Source organism: Ailuropoda melanoleuca, chromosome 2, assembly GCF_002007445.2.
Source record: "Ailuropoda melanoleuca isolate Jingjing chromosome 2, ASM200744v2, whole genome shotgun sequence".
Lineage (NCBI taxonomy): Eukaryota > Metazoa > Chordata > Mammalia > Carnivora > Ursidae > Ailuropoda > Ailuropoda melanoleuca.
Genome location: NC_048219.1, coordinates 76,666,870 through 76,684,064, shown reverse-complemented (window position 1 = coordinate 76,684,064; position 17,195 = coordinate 76,666,870). Strand labels below are relative to the sequence as shown.

The 17,195-nt window shown below is 50.1% G+C and overlaps 2 protein-coding genes across 2 annotated transcripts in view; both read right to left on the bottom strand.

Moving 5' to 3' along the window:
- GNAI3 (G protein subunit alpha i3) overlaps positions 1-3,719 on the bottom strand; it is a 40,903-nt gene extending 37,184 nt beyond the window's left edge. Inside the window, exon 1 of the mRNA XM_034654035.1 lies at positions 3,438-3,719. Within this exon, the coding sequence (XP_034509926.1) occupies positions 3,438-3,555 (118 nt within the window). The 5' untranslated portion in view covers positions 3,556-3,719. The remainder of the gene's footprint in view (positions 1-3,437) is intronic.
- A 4,146-nt stretch (positions 3,720-7,865) lies between these two features.
- GPR61 (G protein-coupled receptor 61) lies at positions 7,866-9,236 on the bottom strand. Its single transcript, XM_034654036.1, has one exon. It carries the CDS (start codon positions 9,219-9,221, stop codon positions 7,866-7,868), a length of 1,356 nt encoding a protein of 451 aa, XP_034509927.1. The 5' UTR covers positions 9,222-9,236.
- Positions 9,237-17,195: the final 7,959 nt, after the last annotated feature.

The window sequence follows — 17,195 nt, the reverse complement described above, 5'->3', positions numbered from 1 at the left end:
TCCATTCATTATACCAGTACTTTCCAACTTTTGTTACATGATGGCACACACTGAAAATGATAATGTTATCATTTACTAAAGTAAGTTGGAGGAGCTTGGTAAAAATAATATATATTCTCTTTATATCATAAAATTATGACATGAAAAATAAAATGATACATATGATATTAAATACTAATGGGCATAAACCTTCCTAATAAAATATTTGCAAATGCCATGTTTCCAAAGTTTAAAGAAGAAATCATACTAAAAATGTTCAAATTATCATTTCAACTGTTGCAAAATTTCGAAAAGTTATGAAAATGATTTAAAATTTCAAAACTATAGGGATGCCTGGGTGGTTCAGTCGGTTAAGTGTCTGCCTTTGGCTCAGGTCATGATCCCAGGGTCCTGGGATTGAGCCCACATCGGGCTTCCTGCTCAGCGGGGAGCCTGCTTCTCCCTCTGCCTCTGCAGCTCCCCCTGCTTGTACTCTCTCTGTGTCAAATAAATTAAAATCTTTTTAAAAAATTAAAATTAACATAAATATATGAAATTTCAAAACTATAAAAAATTTACAGACAGCACATTTGTATGCCATCCTATGCACTGCACTAGGTTGGGAAGCTTTGCATAATATAATTTTGTCTTTCTACATAATATTGTGATTAAACATTAATGTGGTGTTATCAAGATCTTCCCAATAACACACCTAAAGAAAATTCATATCAAAGGTAATAAAAAATTGTAACACTTAAGTAAGTATTCCTTAACTAATTCGGCCCACCCTGGCTTCTTAATTTGAATTTCTATAGTACCTATAATCTGTAACATTCTTTTTGATTTAATAATAACAATAACAGCTAACATTCACTGAGCTAATACTATATGCCAGGCTGTATTCCACTTTACATTATTATCATCATATTAATCCTCACAGCACTCCTATAGTGCCTCTACTTTCTCCATTTTAAAGAAGAGTAACCGGAGCAGAGCAAAATTAAGTAAATTTCCCAAGGTTACAGCTGGTGAATGGGAATTAGAATTTGAAATAGTCTGACTTCATAGCTCATGTTGTTAATCACTATATTAAACTACATCCCTCCAAAAAAGAAAATACAGTAATATTTAATGAATACCTATTATGTGCCAGGAGAGACACAGGTAACCGAACATATCTCAACTTAGACTAAGTGTGACAGTTTCACAGGTATTTCATAAAGTAAACATCTCCTTTGATGCACATGCAAGTGGTTTCTACAGCAAAAAAAAAAAAAGAAAAAGAAAAAAAGAAAGGTATTCGTATACTGTTGATGAGCGTGTTATGGGATAACTTTAACTTCTGTGCATTATATGGTTCAAGCAAGATCATCTGTGTCTACAACTATTTATATCTGTTGACTTAACTTCCTCAAGAATATTAAAAAATCTTACTTAAAACAATGAATTGATAAAAATTAAAAGCAAATGTTTCAGTACTTTGATTTTTACTTGCTGCTTTTGAAGTTTGCTAAGTCATCATGTGTTTAATCTTGTTTTTAATTAAATGCACTATTTATAAAGTCCGGAATAAAGATTTTTCCAGACATTTGCTTGCCTAAATTCTGCCTGCCAAATCCTGCCATTTAGAAGAAAGCCTTACGGTTTACAACTGTATTACAACAGGCTAATGTCCTAAGGGAATCTCTGATGGGCCAATGTACATCAAAACATTAACAGATGAAAATACACCTTTAGTTTCATAACCAATCAATCAACAGCAGACAACATTAATGCCTTGAGTATTATGGTTTATGTTAAACATCTGAAAGAGCCCAAGGAGCAATGTTCAACAGTAGGTGGTTCACACTAGTAAATATTTAAGAAGCATCTACTATGTGCCACGGACCATGTTCATCCACAAATGGCACCTGTTAAACAGAGTGGGAGTCTAAAATTACAATCTGAATTCATGTGTTATGAAAGATCAGATATTCAAACCAAAAGCTCAAGTTCCAATATATAATTTTCCCCCTATATCCAAAGAGCTGTTCCTAGGGCTTCTGCAACCTACAAACCACTGAATATGTTAACATGAAGAGACTAGCATGGGCACCCAGCACATCCTGGAGTACAAAATAAGCCTTGGGTTATGGTGGTGCATTCTGTCCTCCAGAGCTTTACACCATGAAAACTTGGCACTTCTCCTAAAGCAACTTCTTTTTCTCAAAAATTGTTTTAAAAAGTTCTATTGCAAAAAAAAAAAAAAAGGAAAAAATGAGGTTCTGTTGCTTACAGAAACCATTACTCCTACTTATTCTTCTCTAACAGACCGTTGAAAATACTAATCGTAAAGAAACTGTGACTTAACTAATTGGTAAGCTGACACCAGGGTACTTTATATGATTTACTGAGCCTCTAGAAACCAGTCTCAAAAATGTTTAAACTAATCATGCTGAGTAAAATGCATCTGACTGTACCGAAAAGCTGCTCAAAACGAATGTCGGATAAAATAAACAGTAATTTTCTGAAGCCAATGTTTTTAGTTTGGAGAGACAGCTCACCAGAAGTCTGTCACAACTTTTATAGTGTGCCCAATTTCATAATTTATCCCAAGGTAACTCCATTCCCACTGCACATCAACCCTAGCAACTATTCAGCAACTCCCAATATGTAATCTATTGTCCCACATCTTTTGCCACAAAACCTCAAACCAGCCAGTCCTTAAATTTCCTCAGCTCAAACCACCTCCCCTTTATAAAAACAAGGGAAGGAGTTATAAAACCTTAAGAGAGTTAAAAATGATCGAAGGAGGTGGAAAAGTATAAACAGCCTCTGCACCCAAGCTCTTTTCCTTTAAATCCGAGAACTATCTCCCCAACACACCTTCATGTTCCTGGTTAATCCAGGGTTCCTCCACCTTACCAACAGTTCAAAATGTCCACTTGCTAATAAATGACCGGCTCCTTACGTAACCACTCTGTCCCAGCCCCTCTATTTACGTTCATCATTCAAGCATCCCAACTTCATCCTGTGAAAGTATCACCACGCTCCAAACTCAAAAGCCATTATACAAGCCCCACACACTATCCCGTCGTCTTTGCTATCAACTCCAACCCTTTGCAAAACCTTCCCTAATATCAGCTCTTCCTTTATGAGCTTTCCCCGTATTCCTAACACAGTCTCAATGTCCTCCTGCCCCACACTCCCAAGCTCTCTTCACTAAACGCCAATTCCAGCACGGAGTCACACCCTCCCTCCAGCCCAATTCCTACAACCCCAAACCCCACCCCCTCATCACGCCCTCCTGGGCCTAAGCCACCAACCCAACACCCCGCCCTCCGGCCGTCACGCCCCTCCAGATCCCTTCGGGGTCCTTTCAGCCGGCCGGGCCTGACCACCCCCCCCCAAGGCTCCCAAGGGTCTAGGCCCTCCCGTTCACCCAGGCAGCCCCGCCAGCCCCGCCCTCAGCCCCTCACCGAGTAGCAACAGCTTCACTTCTTTGGCCGCTTTCTCTCCGTCCTCCCGCAAGTTGCGGTCGATCATCTTGCTCCGCTCCACCGCCGCCTTGTCCTCGGCGCTCAACGTGCAGCCCATGGCGGCGGCGGGAGAGGGAACCGAGCCCGGGCTCACTCACACACCGCGGAGACTGCGGCCCGGCTGGCTGAGACTGCGGCCCGGCTGGCTGAGACAGCGTCTACTGCTGGGCGGCGGCCCTCTCCGTCAGCTCCTTGAGCGCCCGAAGGAACCGGATATCCGGCGTTTACGACACTTCCGGCAACGCCCCACGGCGGTTACTGCTCAAAATTCTCCAGCTGGGGTAAAGGAAGAGCAACGGAAAGCGGAAGTACGGGAGAGGACCGGTGAGTCCGAGCGGTGGTTCCCGGAGTAGCGATGGCTTGTCGAGCACCTGGTACGCGGCTCGATCTTAGTGCTTCTTCGCCTTTTCGGCTGCCTCATTTGGGTGAACGTAGAAAAACCAGGGACTGGCTTCCCCAGTTGGTGGCGCCGTCCTGAGGTCACACAGCCGGCTTTGGATCGGGGCGTGGGGGTTCCCAAATAAGAGTCCACAGCCTGCACAGGAATTTCTGCTGGGAATTTCTTACTGGTCAGAAAGCCCCTTGATCTCTGCCTGTCGAGACCCGAAGCCCCTTCCCAAGGGTACGACCCTCTGCTGGGGTTGTCTCAGCCCGATCTACGGTATGGAAACAAACAGCAGAGCCTGGGGCCGGCCACCCTTCACATATTGAGATCTGTAAGGCCGACCATGCCTGGGTCTTTAGCATCCCCTTCTGCCCTCCCCTCTGTCCCACCGCTTCCTGCTCTCAGGGTGTATCCCGGTCCTTGTGCCGTTACCTACGAGTTGCCGAGCAACTATGTTGACAAAGGGCCACCTGAAATCGCTAAATACTGTATTACCTGAAAGGTAAGCGTGTAGTTCTCCACAAGATTTCCGTGCTTTCTCTCTCCATCATAAGCCAGTTTTAGCGCGAATAAGTGATCCTGCGTTAGGGGCTTCGGACTTCTACCAAGATCAGTTAGCCTCAGGCCCGCACCCAAAGCAAACCAGTGCATCCTGTGAATCTCCCTACTGAAATTTCCTGTTGTAGTACCACCCAAAAAGGGAAATTCTAGTAGATTTGTCTCTCAGCTCTAGCATCGCCTGAAAACAAACCTCTCTGAAAACCCGATTCATAATCTTTTCACTCATAATCCTGGGTACTACCGTGAAAGTGGCCCTGAATTACCTTTGCTATCAAATACCTGCACAAATACTCTCACCATACATTCTAGAGAGGAGAACTCTTGTGTCCCCCAAACCGTTCCCTGGGATTAAAAATTATTTCCCTAATAGAATCTAAACCTTAGCATATAAGGTTTACCCAACAGAAAGGTCGATATGATGATGATTCATTAGTTAGAGGGTTTTCTTGAGAGCCACCTTAAACAACTTCACCCACTATCACTTAGTAATGCCAGTTCTTGAAAGTTTGAAAAGCATCCTACTCATTCCCAAATGACTGTTAGAATAAAAAGGATGGCTTTCCCGTACTCAATACTTACGGGGGAATAGGGCAAGAGGAAAGGGAAGAAAAACCAATATTTATTGAGTACCTATTTGCCAGGTATGGCTAGGTGCTTCCACATGGTCATCTCTTTTCATCCTCACAACAACCCTGTGAGGTAGGTAATGTCACCCCCGTTTTTACAGATGAAGAAATAGGCTCAGAGAAATAAAGCATCTTTCCCAAGTTCACCCAGTGAGTAAGTAGATGTCTGCCGCCAAGTTCACCCCTCTTCTACCATGCCACTGTAAGATGTAACCTGGGGAGACCTGACAACAGAAAGTTTTCGTCTAGGCTGGGGAGTTACCCCACCACCACTCAGGTTCAGGAAAAGTAACTGACCAGTCGGTTGTCTCAACCTGTTGATTCTTGAGCCCACTAGAGAGGTCAAATCTTGTCCAGGAACAGCTTTCACAGCCAAGGATTACATAGCAAAGTTTACCAAGTGGTCCTGGTGACTAGAAAACAACTGGAAGGTGGTCATGGCAGAAACTGTTGGGAGAATTCTCAGCATAATAGAAGATAAATTTTATTTCCTTCATGATCACTCAGGGAAAAATAAATGGCAAATGAACCAGCCTATGTCAAATTCAGTAATAAACGCCAGTGAGATCACAGTGTCAGGAAATTTCAGCCTGAATTAGAGATATCCTTGTACTTAAAATTTTCTTTTTTGATGTATGTGAAGGAGGGGTTGGAGGGCAAAGTCAAAGGAAAAGGCAAAATAAATTAACAAAATGGCTGCCAGGCAGTGTTTCCTGTCCTCCCCTCTCCTCACCCCCTCCTCCCCCCATGCACACGCACCTTTCCTGTTTCCACTGGACTCACACTGCCACCTGCTGGCAATGCTTAGGGCCGACTAGCTGATCCGTGATGGTTGAAGAAGAGCTTTCTCCCCCTTATCTACGAATGAGAGGCCTCCCTTTTGAGTTTATCTTAAAAGGGAGGAGAGCGAAAAGAACAAGTTTTTCAATCACAAAAGATTATCCTTGGTAGATATACTAAGGGATTTCCTCAGTGTAACAGGTTCTAGACTAAAGTAAGTCTGGTGGTAGGAAGACAGAAACCTGTAAATTTTCTTAGATCTAAAGGGGAAAAGCTGTTTGCCCAGTTTCAGTTAATAAATTCTTTTCCTCAGCTAGAGTTTCATTTACAGCCCTCACACTTTCCACAATCCACAGGAAGCTTCCATGTAGGTATCTGGCTGCAGTGGACTGAGCTCCAGTATACCCTCCAGTATATTTCTCAAACATTCTTTAGGGCTTTACCAGATATAAATGCTCTGTAAAAATACAAGGTACCTGATAAAATTAGACTATGAACTCCTCAAAGGCAGCGACTCTCTGTGGGTCCCAGAGAATGCTAGGTATTCAACTCTTAATGCACTGAATTGAGCTGAAATAGTAAATGTTGATATCAGTATAACTTTTTATAATAAAAAGTATTTATTGGCCATTCAAAGGGGAAACTCCCACTCCCACCAGCCCATCTTACCCTTTAATGTTCAGTGAGCCAGGAATTTGTTCAAATACAGATCAAAGCACCCTCTGGTCCTGCCTCAACCCTTGAATGTTATTTGATTCAACTGAGGGAAGTGGATGGACAGGTAGTCCCAGATGGGTGTCTTGTCCAGTTTGCAACTATTCCCCCTCTCTTGCAAATACCATCACTGATACCAACCAAAAGTTCCTACAGTCTCAATCAGTGAACAGCTGAACCCAACTCCTGTGCCCTCTCTCCAACCCAGGGCTGCAGATAGGAGAGAGATTTAAGTCTTTGTCACTGAAGCTAATTTTGAGAGCGATGAATGGGAGTAGGGAGGCATTTAATGGACCATGGAAACCCCACCCTTCCCATTCCCAACCTTAGTCTCTTGTACCCGATTGTCCAGGGGGCTGGAGGTGGGTCACTGCCATGAGGAGAGAGATCAGGGAGGCCAATCCTAGGAAGAAAAAAAAAAGATTTAGTGTTATTGGTCAAGGTGATTATCTGGCCTCTCTGTATCGATGCACCTTAGCAATTCAAATCCTAACCCCATGTTCAGCCACCAACCCCCAATCTTTGTATCCACCCCCCCCCATTGTATCCTTGCCTTTGCTGAGATCAAGCCGGAAGCTTGATCTCCCATGTGCGGGAGAGAGACAGCAAAATAGAACAGAAGGGCTGTTCCCAGAGGGTGAGAGAGAGTTGCAGTCAGCTTTCCTGCCTTCTACTCTTTGTACCCTGCCTGCTACTTCCCCTTGCTTCTGGCCAAACTCAGGAAAGGAATATACCCAGCTGGTCCTCTCAGTTTAAGGAAACCTCAGGTCTAAAACTAGAAAAAGATCAAATGGAAATACTTAGCTGTACTTTATTTAGTTCTTGTCAAGCCTAGCAAGGAAAGGAGAAGACACCGGTCATTTTCTTACCTTGCTTGGGTGCAATTACTGCCCTGGACAATTACACTGAAAAGTGAAATATCCTAAATGATCCCCGGGGTAACTCCAAACCTGGCCTGCTCTCTATATCCACCAACTCCTACCCTTAGAGAGTTTCCCTGGTTCCTGAGGCATGCAAAGTTTGCTGGTTGAAAGGCATCATCTCACCTTCATGACCCTTTATTCTCAGTACCATCTCACCAGGTTCCCTCCCCCAGTAGTCAAGGATCATAGCCATGTCCAAGGCTTTTGCCACACGTTCATCCTGTTGGCCTTGTTCCTGACCCAGAAAACACTAAGCAAAAGCTGTGTGCAGAGACCCCCAGCCCCAGCCCCTGCTAGCCGGAAATAGGTGATCCCACAAGGTGTTCCTTCAGTCATAAGTGGCCCCAGCCCCATCTCCCTCCAAGCGGCCAGAAGCCCGTCATGATTCCAGTCGAGGCGAGGGGGCGGGACGGAGGTAGCTGTCCGACATGATGATGTCGCTGGTGAGTTGTTGCTCCAGGAACTCAGAGGTCTCTTCAGCTATCTGGCCTGGAATTCGAAAGTCCACAGCAGGTGTCTCCTGCTTGGGGCTGGGGAGGGGTCGGGAAACCCAGGACTCCGTGGGACATCCTGTACCCTGAAGGAACTGCAGAAAGTTCTCCTCAATGGAGCCCTCCCGGCTAGGTAGCCTCAGCTCCTCCTCTGGAGCTGGCTTGAAGAAGCAGACAAACTGCTTGCTGAGCTCCCCCCGGATCTGCCGGTTGAGGCATCCATAAAAGAACGGGTTGGACGTGAAGCAGAAGTAGCCAATCCAGGTCACCACATTCTCCACCTGCCCGGTCGAAATGGGCTGAGCACTCAGGGCCACGTAGAGGTGGAAAGAAAAGTAGGGCAACCAGCAGAGCAGGAACTGTCCCCCCACGGCCAGGAGGACCACGGCAGCCTTCCCTCCCCCGAACGTCCGGTGCGGGGTCGTCTGGGGTGCCCCCGAGCTGGTGACCATAGTGGAGCGGCTGCTGAGAGACTCAGAGCGTTGCCGGGGTGTCTCCATCCATGTGGGCAGCGGTCCGTGCTGCAGGGCAGCCACTCGGGCTACTCGGAACATGCTGCAGTAGACCACAAGGATGAGGAGAAGAGGCAACAAGAAGTAAAGGACGGCAAAGACCACCACGAAAAGCTGGCAGTAGGCACTGCGGCTCCATTGGAGTGAGCAGCCTGGGGGGATGCTGGGAGCTCCCTCCTCCCAGGAGACCCTTCCCAACACCGGCACAGAAGCCATGGCCAAGGCTTTCACCCACACGCCCACCAACACCGAGGCCACCAGCCCCAGCGTCATGCGCACCTCGTAGCGCATGGGGTGGACGACATAATAGTAGCGCTCCACGTTGATGGCCGACACCGAGAGAATGGCCAGGCTAACAAAGCATACGCTCAGGAACAAGTAGAGGCGGCAGGCGACCTCCCCGAAGAGGTCATGGTCAAAGAGGGCAGAGCTGGAGAGCATGGCCAGGGGCATGAGGGTCAGGGCGGCCAGCAGGTCCACCAGGCAGAGGTGGAAGACGAAGACAAATTTTCGGAGGGCGGGTGTCTTGGCGATAACGGCCATCACAGCAGCATTGCCGGCCACAGCAATCAAGTCCAGCAGGAGCATGAAGAAGAGGGCCACAGATTCCGAGGCCACGTCCCGCAGCCCCACTTCTGGGACCCCACTGGCAGTAGACGGACCCGGGGTTTGAGGGACCCTCCCCAGAGTGGAAGAGTTCCCCGATGACTGGGGGATGGGAGAGGACTCCATGGGGCCGAAAGAGGACACCCAGGGCACCTCCTGTCACAGGCCCATCCCCCATCCTAGTCCAGTGACCCTGGGATGGCCAGCCCAGGCCCAGGCTTGCCAATTTTGTGTGTGGGGTTGGGGGGAGAGGGCGCCTCCTGCTGGAGCCTCCCCGACAGGCTCTAATCGCCAGCCTTCCAGGCCAGGCTGTGCATATAACGGAACTGAGGGCTCAGAAGCTCATCTCTCCTTTCTGGCAAGAGGTGGCTCTGGTCTGCCTTGGTGACCCCAAAGAAACAGGAGACGTGAGAGATGCCGGAGCCTCGCTCACTCAACGCTCCACCTTCTGAGTGGTCTCTGGCTCCTCCTCCTTTTCCTTTCCTCTGTTCTCCATACCCTTCTCCTCTCTCAGGGACTGTTATCCAGAGATTCTAAATCCTCTGTCTCCCTCTCCCAGGGTCCCGCTGAGCTCCGGGATAGTGCCAGTTTTCAAGTCGCTTATGTAAATTTCCTGATTTCTTGTCTCTCAGAATGGCAGGAGCTGTTGGGGAGTAGAAAGGCCACGAGATCTGATTTCCAGCCCCAGGTCTCGGAATTAACGGACTCTGTGACTCTTCTGGACTTCAGTTTCCTCATGAAGTCATCTGTAAAATGAAGGGAATAATAGCTACTTCACTACTGTGTTTGGAGGATCCTGTGAGACTTCCTAACAATACCACCCATAAGCGCTAACATTTCTAATGGTGCTTTCTGTATGCCAAACCCTGTTCTAAGCACTGTATGTAAATAAGCTCATTCTAACCCTCACACAACCTATAAGGTAGGTATTACTCTCATCCCCACTTTGCAGCTGGGAAAACTGAGGCCCAGAGACATCAAGTAACTTACCAAAGGTGGCAAGGTCCGGGGACGTACCCAGGCACCCCGGCTCCAGGGCCAGTGCTCCAGCCCACCTGACCGTGCCCTCCACCACAGCTGGAATGCAGTGGGCATTCAGGGAATAGTTGTTGAATCTGAACCATCTCTAAAAATAACTGTCAGTGCTCTGGGGGCTACCGCTGGGAAGAGATCACCTGAAAGGGGGAAGGACTGTGCTTTAGTCTCTTGTGACATCACCATCCCCAAGACAAAGAGCTGCCATGTGGAGGGTGTTGAGAAGGAACACTGAAGACAAAACGTCCCAGCTGGAAGGAAACTGGGATGTCAGCCCATCCAGCCTCCACTGCCCCCAAAGCTGGAAGGGTATAGGTCACTTGAAAGCTGCCCTTCTTCACCCACTCATCAGCTTCTCAAGGCCACTGTGTCCCTGCAGGTGGGAGAGGAAATGCTCCTAACCTCCCACTTCCTGGGTCCCCAGATCTCTGATCATTGGAGCAGATCCCTGGCCCAGAGTCCTCTTGGTCCTGGACTTTTAGCACATTCCAGAGCAAGGAGGGAGAGGTAGGTATCTTGGTGGGGGGGTAGGTGTGAGAGTGGGTAGGTCACTGTGATTGTGGAAATGGGTGAGCATAAAGCAGAGAAGACAACTCAAAGGAATGGGGGGAGGGGAAGAAGTCTGGGGTTTCAGCATCTCATTCTTCCTGACCAAATGGCAGATTGAATGTTTTGTGTGTCTCATTATCCATATGAAGTTTGCATGTAATTGAAGTAATAATGTAATTAAAAATTATTTTCATTTCCATATCCGATTCTTGAAGTCCAGTTTCCCCCAGTATAATGTGTGGAGGTACGCAAATTTGAGGCCAACTATGGACATGCCAAGTCTGATAGGCTGTCTGTAGACAAGTCGCAAGTTCCCTGGATCATGGTTTCCTCATCTGTAAAATGGGAAGGTTGAACTAGCCGACCTCCAAGATGCCCATATCTGACAACATCTGATGACTCTGTGAGTTCCGGGGCTACCAAGAGCCTGGCAGTTGCTCAGTTTAAAAACCCATCGCTTCGCTGACTGCAATAAAGTGGACCACGTGGGGCAGACCATCCCCGTTCCCTCCCCATAGTTACAGCCTTACAACCACCCCTGGGTTTGGGCATTACCACCAACCATGCACTAATTTAACGTCAAGCATGCCATGCATGCAGTAGGTGCTCAATGTAGCTTTGTGAATTGTATCAAATTCAAACTGATCTGTTGAGTCCCTGCCCCTTAGTACCTGGTCCAAGCACACTCAGTGGGTCAGCTCTGTGCCAGCCTGGGAACTCTGCTCTGGAAAGGGTAACCTGGTCTCCTGGACTTGGCGCAACCCTAACTTTGGACAATTGCCTAGGGATGTGCCTCTCCCCGGGGAGAACAGGAAGCTCATTTCACAGCTAAAATGGCCACATAGACTCGGGGTCTACAGAGAAGGTGAAGAGAGGGCACAAAAGTGGAGACTGCTCATAAGACAGTCTACCAGGAAAAATGCAGAAAGCAGCGCTGGGGGAGGCATCCTTGCCCCTTACTCTCCATGCTGTGGCCTCCTCGTCCCTTCCACCTGGGACTGGGGCCTAGAAGACGTGGCTCTGAGGCCCTGGGAGCTAAGGGAATAAAGGCCCTCCGTGTCTGCATGGACATCAAGAGTCTGCCAGCAAGGCCCACCCAGGGTCCCAGACTGAGGGAAGCAGACATGGTTTCCACGTGGAGATGGAGGGATACTGTGCAGCCATGATGGAGCCCCAGGCAAGAAGGCATTGGACATTTCTCGTTTCCAGAGCCCCCTCGGCCTGGCCAGGATCTCCACACTGACTCCTAAATTCCAGGATTCCAATTTCCGTCATAACAGATGGACCAACGTTCCTGTGCCCCAGCGCTCCCTCACTGATAGACGGGGGTTAGGGAGGGGAGGGTTGTGCATCACGGTGTCAGGAGGGAAGCCCAGAGAGCCTCACTCCACTCCCAGCTCACATCATCATTCCTTCTCACACGCTCTTGTCTTCCCACTGCTTCCTGCCAGCAAGCCCTCCCTCACCTCCAGGACCTCTCAGTACCTGGCAGTCTTTGCCACCACAGGGGCTCAGGTCTGGCCCCCTAGCCGGGGCATGGTCAAGTTACAAATACCCTTGTTTCAGGATGCAAGATATGCATGAGTGCCCAGCCCAAGGCCACAGAGGTGTCTTTGGGATTCGCCTGCACCTGTTCCCCAAATACCGAGCTTCCATCCCAAGGACCCGAGCACGGCCTTCCTTCAGACATGAGCGTGGCCCTCCTAAGCCAGGGGAGATCTCCAGGGGTCAACCACACCTCTCCCCAGCAGAGTTGCCCACGCCCAGGACGCAGAGTTGCCCATCAGCCTGCATACCAAGGGACCCATTCTTAGGATGCGGGGGACCCATCTCTATGACATGGAGTAAGACAGATGGGGAACCCTGTCTGCCTGTAGGATGTGGGTACTCCCTCTGGCAGGAGATCAACCCCCATCTCTAGGCTTCAGAGATGCCCACACCCCAATACTGCCTTTGAGATACCTGGGAGCCCATCCCTTGACGAAACCGCCCACCATAAGGTAGAGTGGGCTGGTCCTTGGGACCCAGAGCTACCCTCCTGCAGACTACCTCGGCACTCTCCATCAGGCCCTGGGACTGGCCCCCATTCCTGGCCTAGTCGGCAACTCCTACCTTTGCTGAGCAGCTCCGGGCTCCCATGTGATAGCTCCTCTCAGCTGATGCTCCTCCAAGGCTGCTGGAGCCTGAACCACTGCAGTGAGCGGCGAGGCAGCCGGCAGAGCGGGATGCTCCGAGAGCTTCTGGGTCCTAATGGCCTCCTGCTTCCCACCCAGGCCCTTGGAGCCACTCCTGAAGCAGGGAGCCAGGCACCAGTGCCCCCAGGGAGGGTGCTTGGGTGGTTCCAGCCCCCTCACTTCTCTGGGGGTGCTGGAGTGGCATCTCAAAATCCTCATGGGGCCAGGTGACTGTAGGCAGGAGAGACCCTCCTGGCCAGCCTGAGGACATATAAAGGGTACTCGGAGTCAGATAATCCAGGTTTAAGGCCTGGCTCTGGCGCTTAGTAGCCGTATGACCTTGGGCAAGTCACTTCCCATGTCGGGACTTGGTTTCTTATCTGTTCAGAGAGTATAGGATAGATGATCGTGAGGGCCCTGACAGCTCCCGTGTGACATCAGAGCCAAGCTGGTCCTGTAGCAGGCCGGTCTGCGGAGACACCCAGTACCGGGGATAGGCCCGGCAGGGGCCAAGGTGCGGGGGTCTGGCTCCTTTGACAGCTGCCAAATATGTACAGCAGATAGGTTCAGGAGTGGCATTCCAGTTTGAAGGGGGGCTGCAGGCCTTGTCCTAACCCTGCATTTGTCCCCCAGAAAGCACGTTACTATCGTTTTTTTAGATTGTGTACGTTTATTTGGTGTGGGCTGTGAGAACCGATGGAGATGGGGGGATCTAACATCCCCGTGCGCCCCCACATGTGATGCCATCGCGACACTGGTCCCTGAAGCCAGAGCGGGCACCAGGAGCTCGGGAAGTCTCAGATCGCTCTGGATCCGTGGGACTGGGCTGAGCTGCGGAACACCATCCGTAGAGGGTCCAAGGCCATGAGATGAGCCTTTGGGGGTGGGTTGGAGGGGCATGGCTTCCTGCCGTGAAGAAACCCTCAGTTCCCCTAGCTACATGACTGACACCCAAGGATAGGGTCCTAGCATTGCAGAGCTGTCAGACATCCTACAGGCCAAAGTGTTCATGTTTCCGAGGCCCAGAGAGGTAAAGAAGTTGTCCAAAGGCCACGCATGGCAGAGCCCCGAGCCTAGGCCGAATTCAGGCATGATACCGACTCCAGAGCCTTCTGCCCTGAGACTTGCCTATCCAGAAACTCTTTCTGTCTCCAAAAGGGAAGAAAGACCAGACCCAACCCAAAGAGCCACAAGAACAATGACTTACCCAGAAAACCCAGAGGGGGCCAGGTGGCTGCCCCAGGCCCCAGGTCAACCGCAAAGAGGCTACTGACCAGCCCAGAGCTGAAGCAGTGATCGCTAGTATCCCCAAAACCCTGTCTGGAGCTCTTACAAGTGCCAAGTCCTTCACATACAGTACCTTCAATCCTCACACAAGGTCTATGAGGGAGCCTTTATTCACCTTATTTTATGGATGGAAATGGGAACCAGAGGTTAAGTGACTTTCCCCAGATCACACAGATAGGAAGTGCCAGAGCCAATATTTGAACCCAGGTCTGTTTGAAGCCAAAGCATTTACCCCTTCCTCCATGCCCCCGGGACCTCTCTGGAGACCTGACATGAGACTCTGAGCTGAAGCCCTAAAGCCTATTCCATAGAAGTGGCCATTGCCTTCCAGAAAGCAGCCGAAAACAAAACATAAACCTTAGTACAGGGAAATTAAATTAAAATACCAAATGTAAACCTGTAGACAGTAAAATGGTTTTTACTAAACCCTGTGCTGACATGTCGGCAAGAGCATCTTGAAATCAAACCCTCTGGGATCAGGTAAGGCCTGACCAGCGCCCATATGCTTCCTGCAGGGGCCCAGCCAATGGCCCCCTTCCGAGGACTGAGAAAACCAAAGCAGACACGGGCTCACCAACACAGGATTATGGAAAGAGCCCTGGATTGGGAGGGAAACCTTGGTTCTAGTTGGGGTCTACTCTGTTGGATGGCGGTCAGACCTTGGCCGGTGAGTTGGCCATCTGTGCCTTGATTTTTCTTTCCATCTTAGTTTTTCTATCTCTAAAATGGACAACAATTCTTCACACACACACCCCCCAGCTTATTGAATAGGGATAGGAAGCCTTCTTTTCAGGCCTGGGGGAGCGAGTACAGTTTACAGTGGCTGGCCGGACAACTGGCATGGTAGCCCCTGGGCCAAGTCTCCGGGGCCTGAGGCCCCTCCCAGAGAGCTGTTAGAAAAGGTGGTTCCAAGGAGGCAGTGGATCCTGGAGCATCGTCTCAGTTGCTGGAAGCCATTTTGGCTTGGGGGCGTGGAGGGAGGGAAAACTGCCTATCCTGGCCTGGGGGCAGCTGACGATAACAATACAAACAGTAGGGGCGCCGGGAGGCTCAGTCAGTTAAGCCTCCAAGGCTGGCTCTCGGCTCAGGTCATGATCTCAGGATCCTGGTATCAAGCCCCAGGTGGGCCCCCCCCCCCCCCCCCCCCCCCTCCNGCTCAGCGCTGAGTCTGCTTAAGGATTCTCTCTCTCCCTCTCCCTCTGCTGCTCCCTCTGCTTGTTCTTTCTCTCTCTCTCTCTCAAATAAATAAATCTTTTTTAAAAAATAATACTAAAAAAGGTAACGATGGTGATGTTACAAGTTTTTTGAGAGCCCAGCCTGGGGAGGCACTACTTATGCCATATCTCATTAAATGATCTCAATCAGGGTTTGGAGCAACTGTTGACGCCGCATACCCCCACCCCACCCTGCCAATCCCTCCTTTCAGAGTTTAGTGCAACGGAGGATGTGGGAAGACGGTGGTGGAGAAACTGGAGTGGCCCCACGAGCCACAGCAGAGATCCATGGCCCAGCATGCTGCACGCATGCCTGGAGTGGACTCTGGGCACACTGGGGGCAATGGCATCCCGCTCCTCAGTATCATGGTGGGGTCCCTGGTGCTGAGGTCTGATTGCTCCATCCCAGACTTGCTCCTTGGGGTGCCCCTGTCCCACCCTTGCCCACCAGCACCTCTTGATGGGGTCACGTTCACCCCCAGCCACCCTTTCCTGCACCCTCAAGAGGAATTCAGGAAGCTAACCAAGTTTCTCTTTCATCCATCCATCCATTTATTCAATAAATATCTATCAAATGGCTTTTATGCACCCACAGGCCCCTCCCAGGAGGCCTTCACCTGCTTAGTGGCACCCACTGCCCTCCTCTGTTGCCTCTGCCTCTGTCGAAACCTGCTCTCAGGAAAGAGGCTGATAAATCCACTCACACTGATAGCCGCTAATGTGTTCTCTCTCCCAGGGATATTAACAATTTAACAGGGAACAAAGGGAAGAAGCTGAATGCTGGGATTCCAGCATCGACCAGGGGTGTTCCTGGGATCCCACAACACAGACTGTCGGTTCAACCGCCTGCTCCCCCAGCCTGGGCTTGCCCCCCAGGATGCCAGCATCACATCCTCTCTGCACCCCCTACCTCCACTGGACACCCAGCTCTCCCCAGGCAACAGCAGGCTCACAGCTGGGCCCTCCCCACGGCAGCTCCCGGCTTTCCAGAGCCCCTGTGCCAGCACCAGCCATGCCCGCTCCCCAGGCCTCCACCCCCCGTGCCCACCATCTGGGGGCCAGGCTGAGGGGGCTGCAGAGGAAAGCAGAGGTGAGAGCCTTTCCATTCCCTTTATTCCCCCACAGTCTGGCCTACACCCCCTGCCAGGAGCCAAGATCCAACGGTATATTCAGCCTGCAGCTGCCACTGGTCATGTGAGCCCATTGCTAGGTTACAGGGACCCAAAAATAAATCCTTCCCAACCAGATTAGAAACTGGGGGCCTTGGATGAACCAGGCTCAAAAGAGTGGCAGGAACACCCACCGTGCATGTGCAGGCCAGGCCTGCTGTAAGACTGGGGAGCCCTCCCCATAAGCCCCCCCTTCATCCATCAGCTGGGGCTCAATACTGGACCCCCAAAGAAAAATTACAGAGAGCTCCTGGGTCCTTGCCGATGACACAATAAATCGGTCTACAGGGGGAGTGGGCCTTCCTCACTAGCAGTCAGGGACTGCTTGGGCAATACGCCTCTCCCTCTTCTTCCCAGCCAACCCCCCACCATCTGCCTATCCCTCGCCATGCCCCACCCCACCCCCAGTGCACTTGTGGCCTGTGAAGCCGTCTGTATCAATTGTCCTTTTCCAGACTCAGGGGGGGAAATCCAGCAGGACACACAGTCCTGGGCACTTTCACAGAGATTCACAACAATCTCCTGAGTTAATTTTAGTCACTCCATTCATAAATGCGGAAAGTGAGGCTCAGAGAGGTTAAGTAACTTTCCCAGAGCCACACAACTGAGCAGCCAGGCTTCAAATCCCAGGTCTAGATTTACTGAGTCTAGGGAGGTGCGAGGACGAGGACA

What these genes read in the sequence shown, in the direction of transcription:
- GPR61 (XM_034654036.1), bottom strand. Translation starts at nt 9,221, where the DNA reads ATGGAGTCCTCTCCCATCCCCCAGTCATCGGGGAACTCTTCCACTCTG.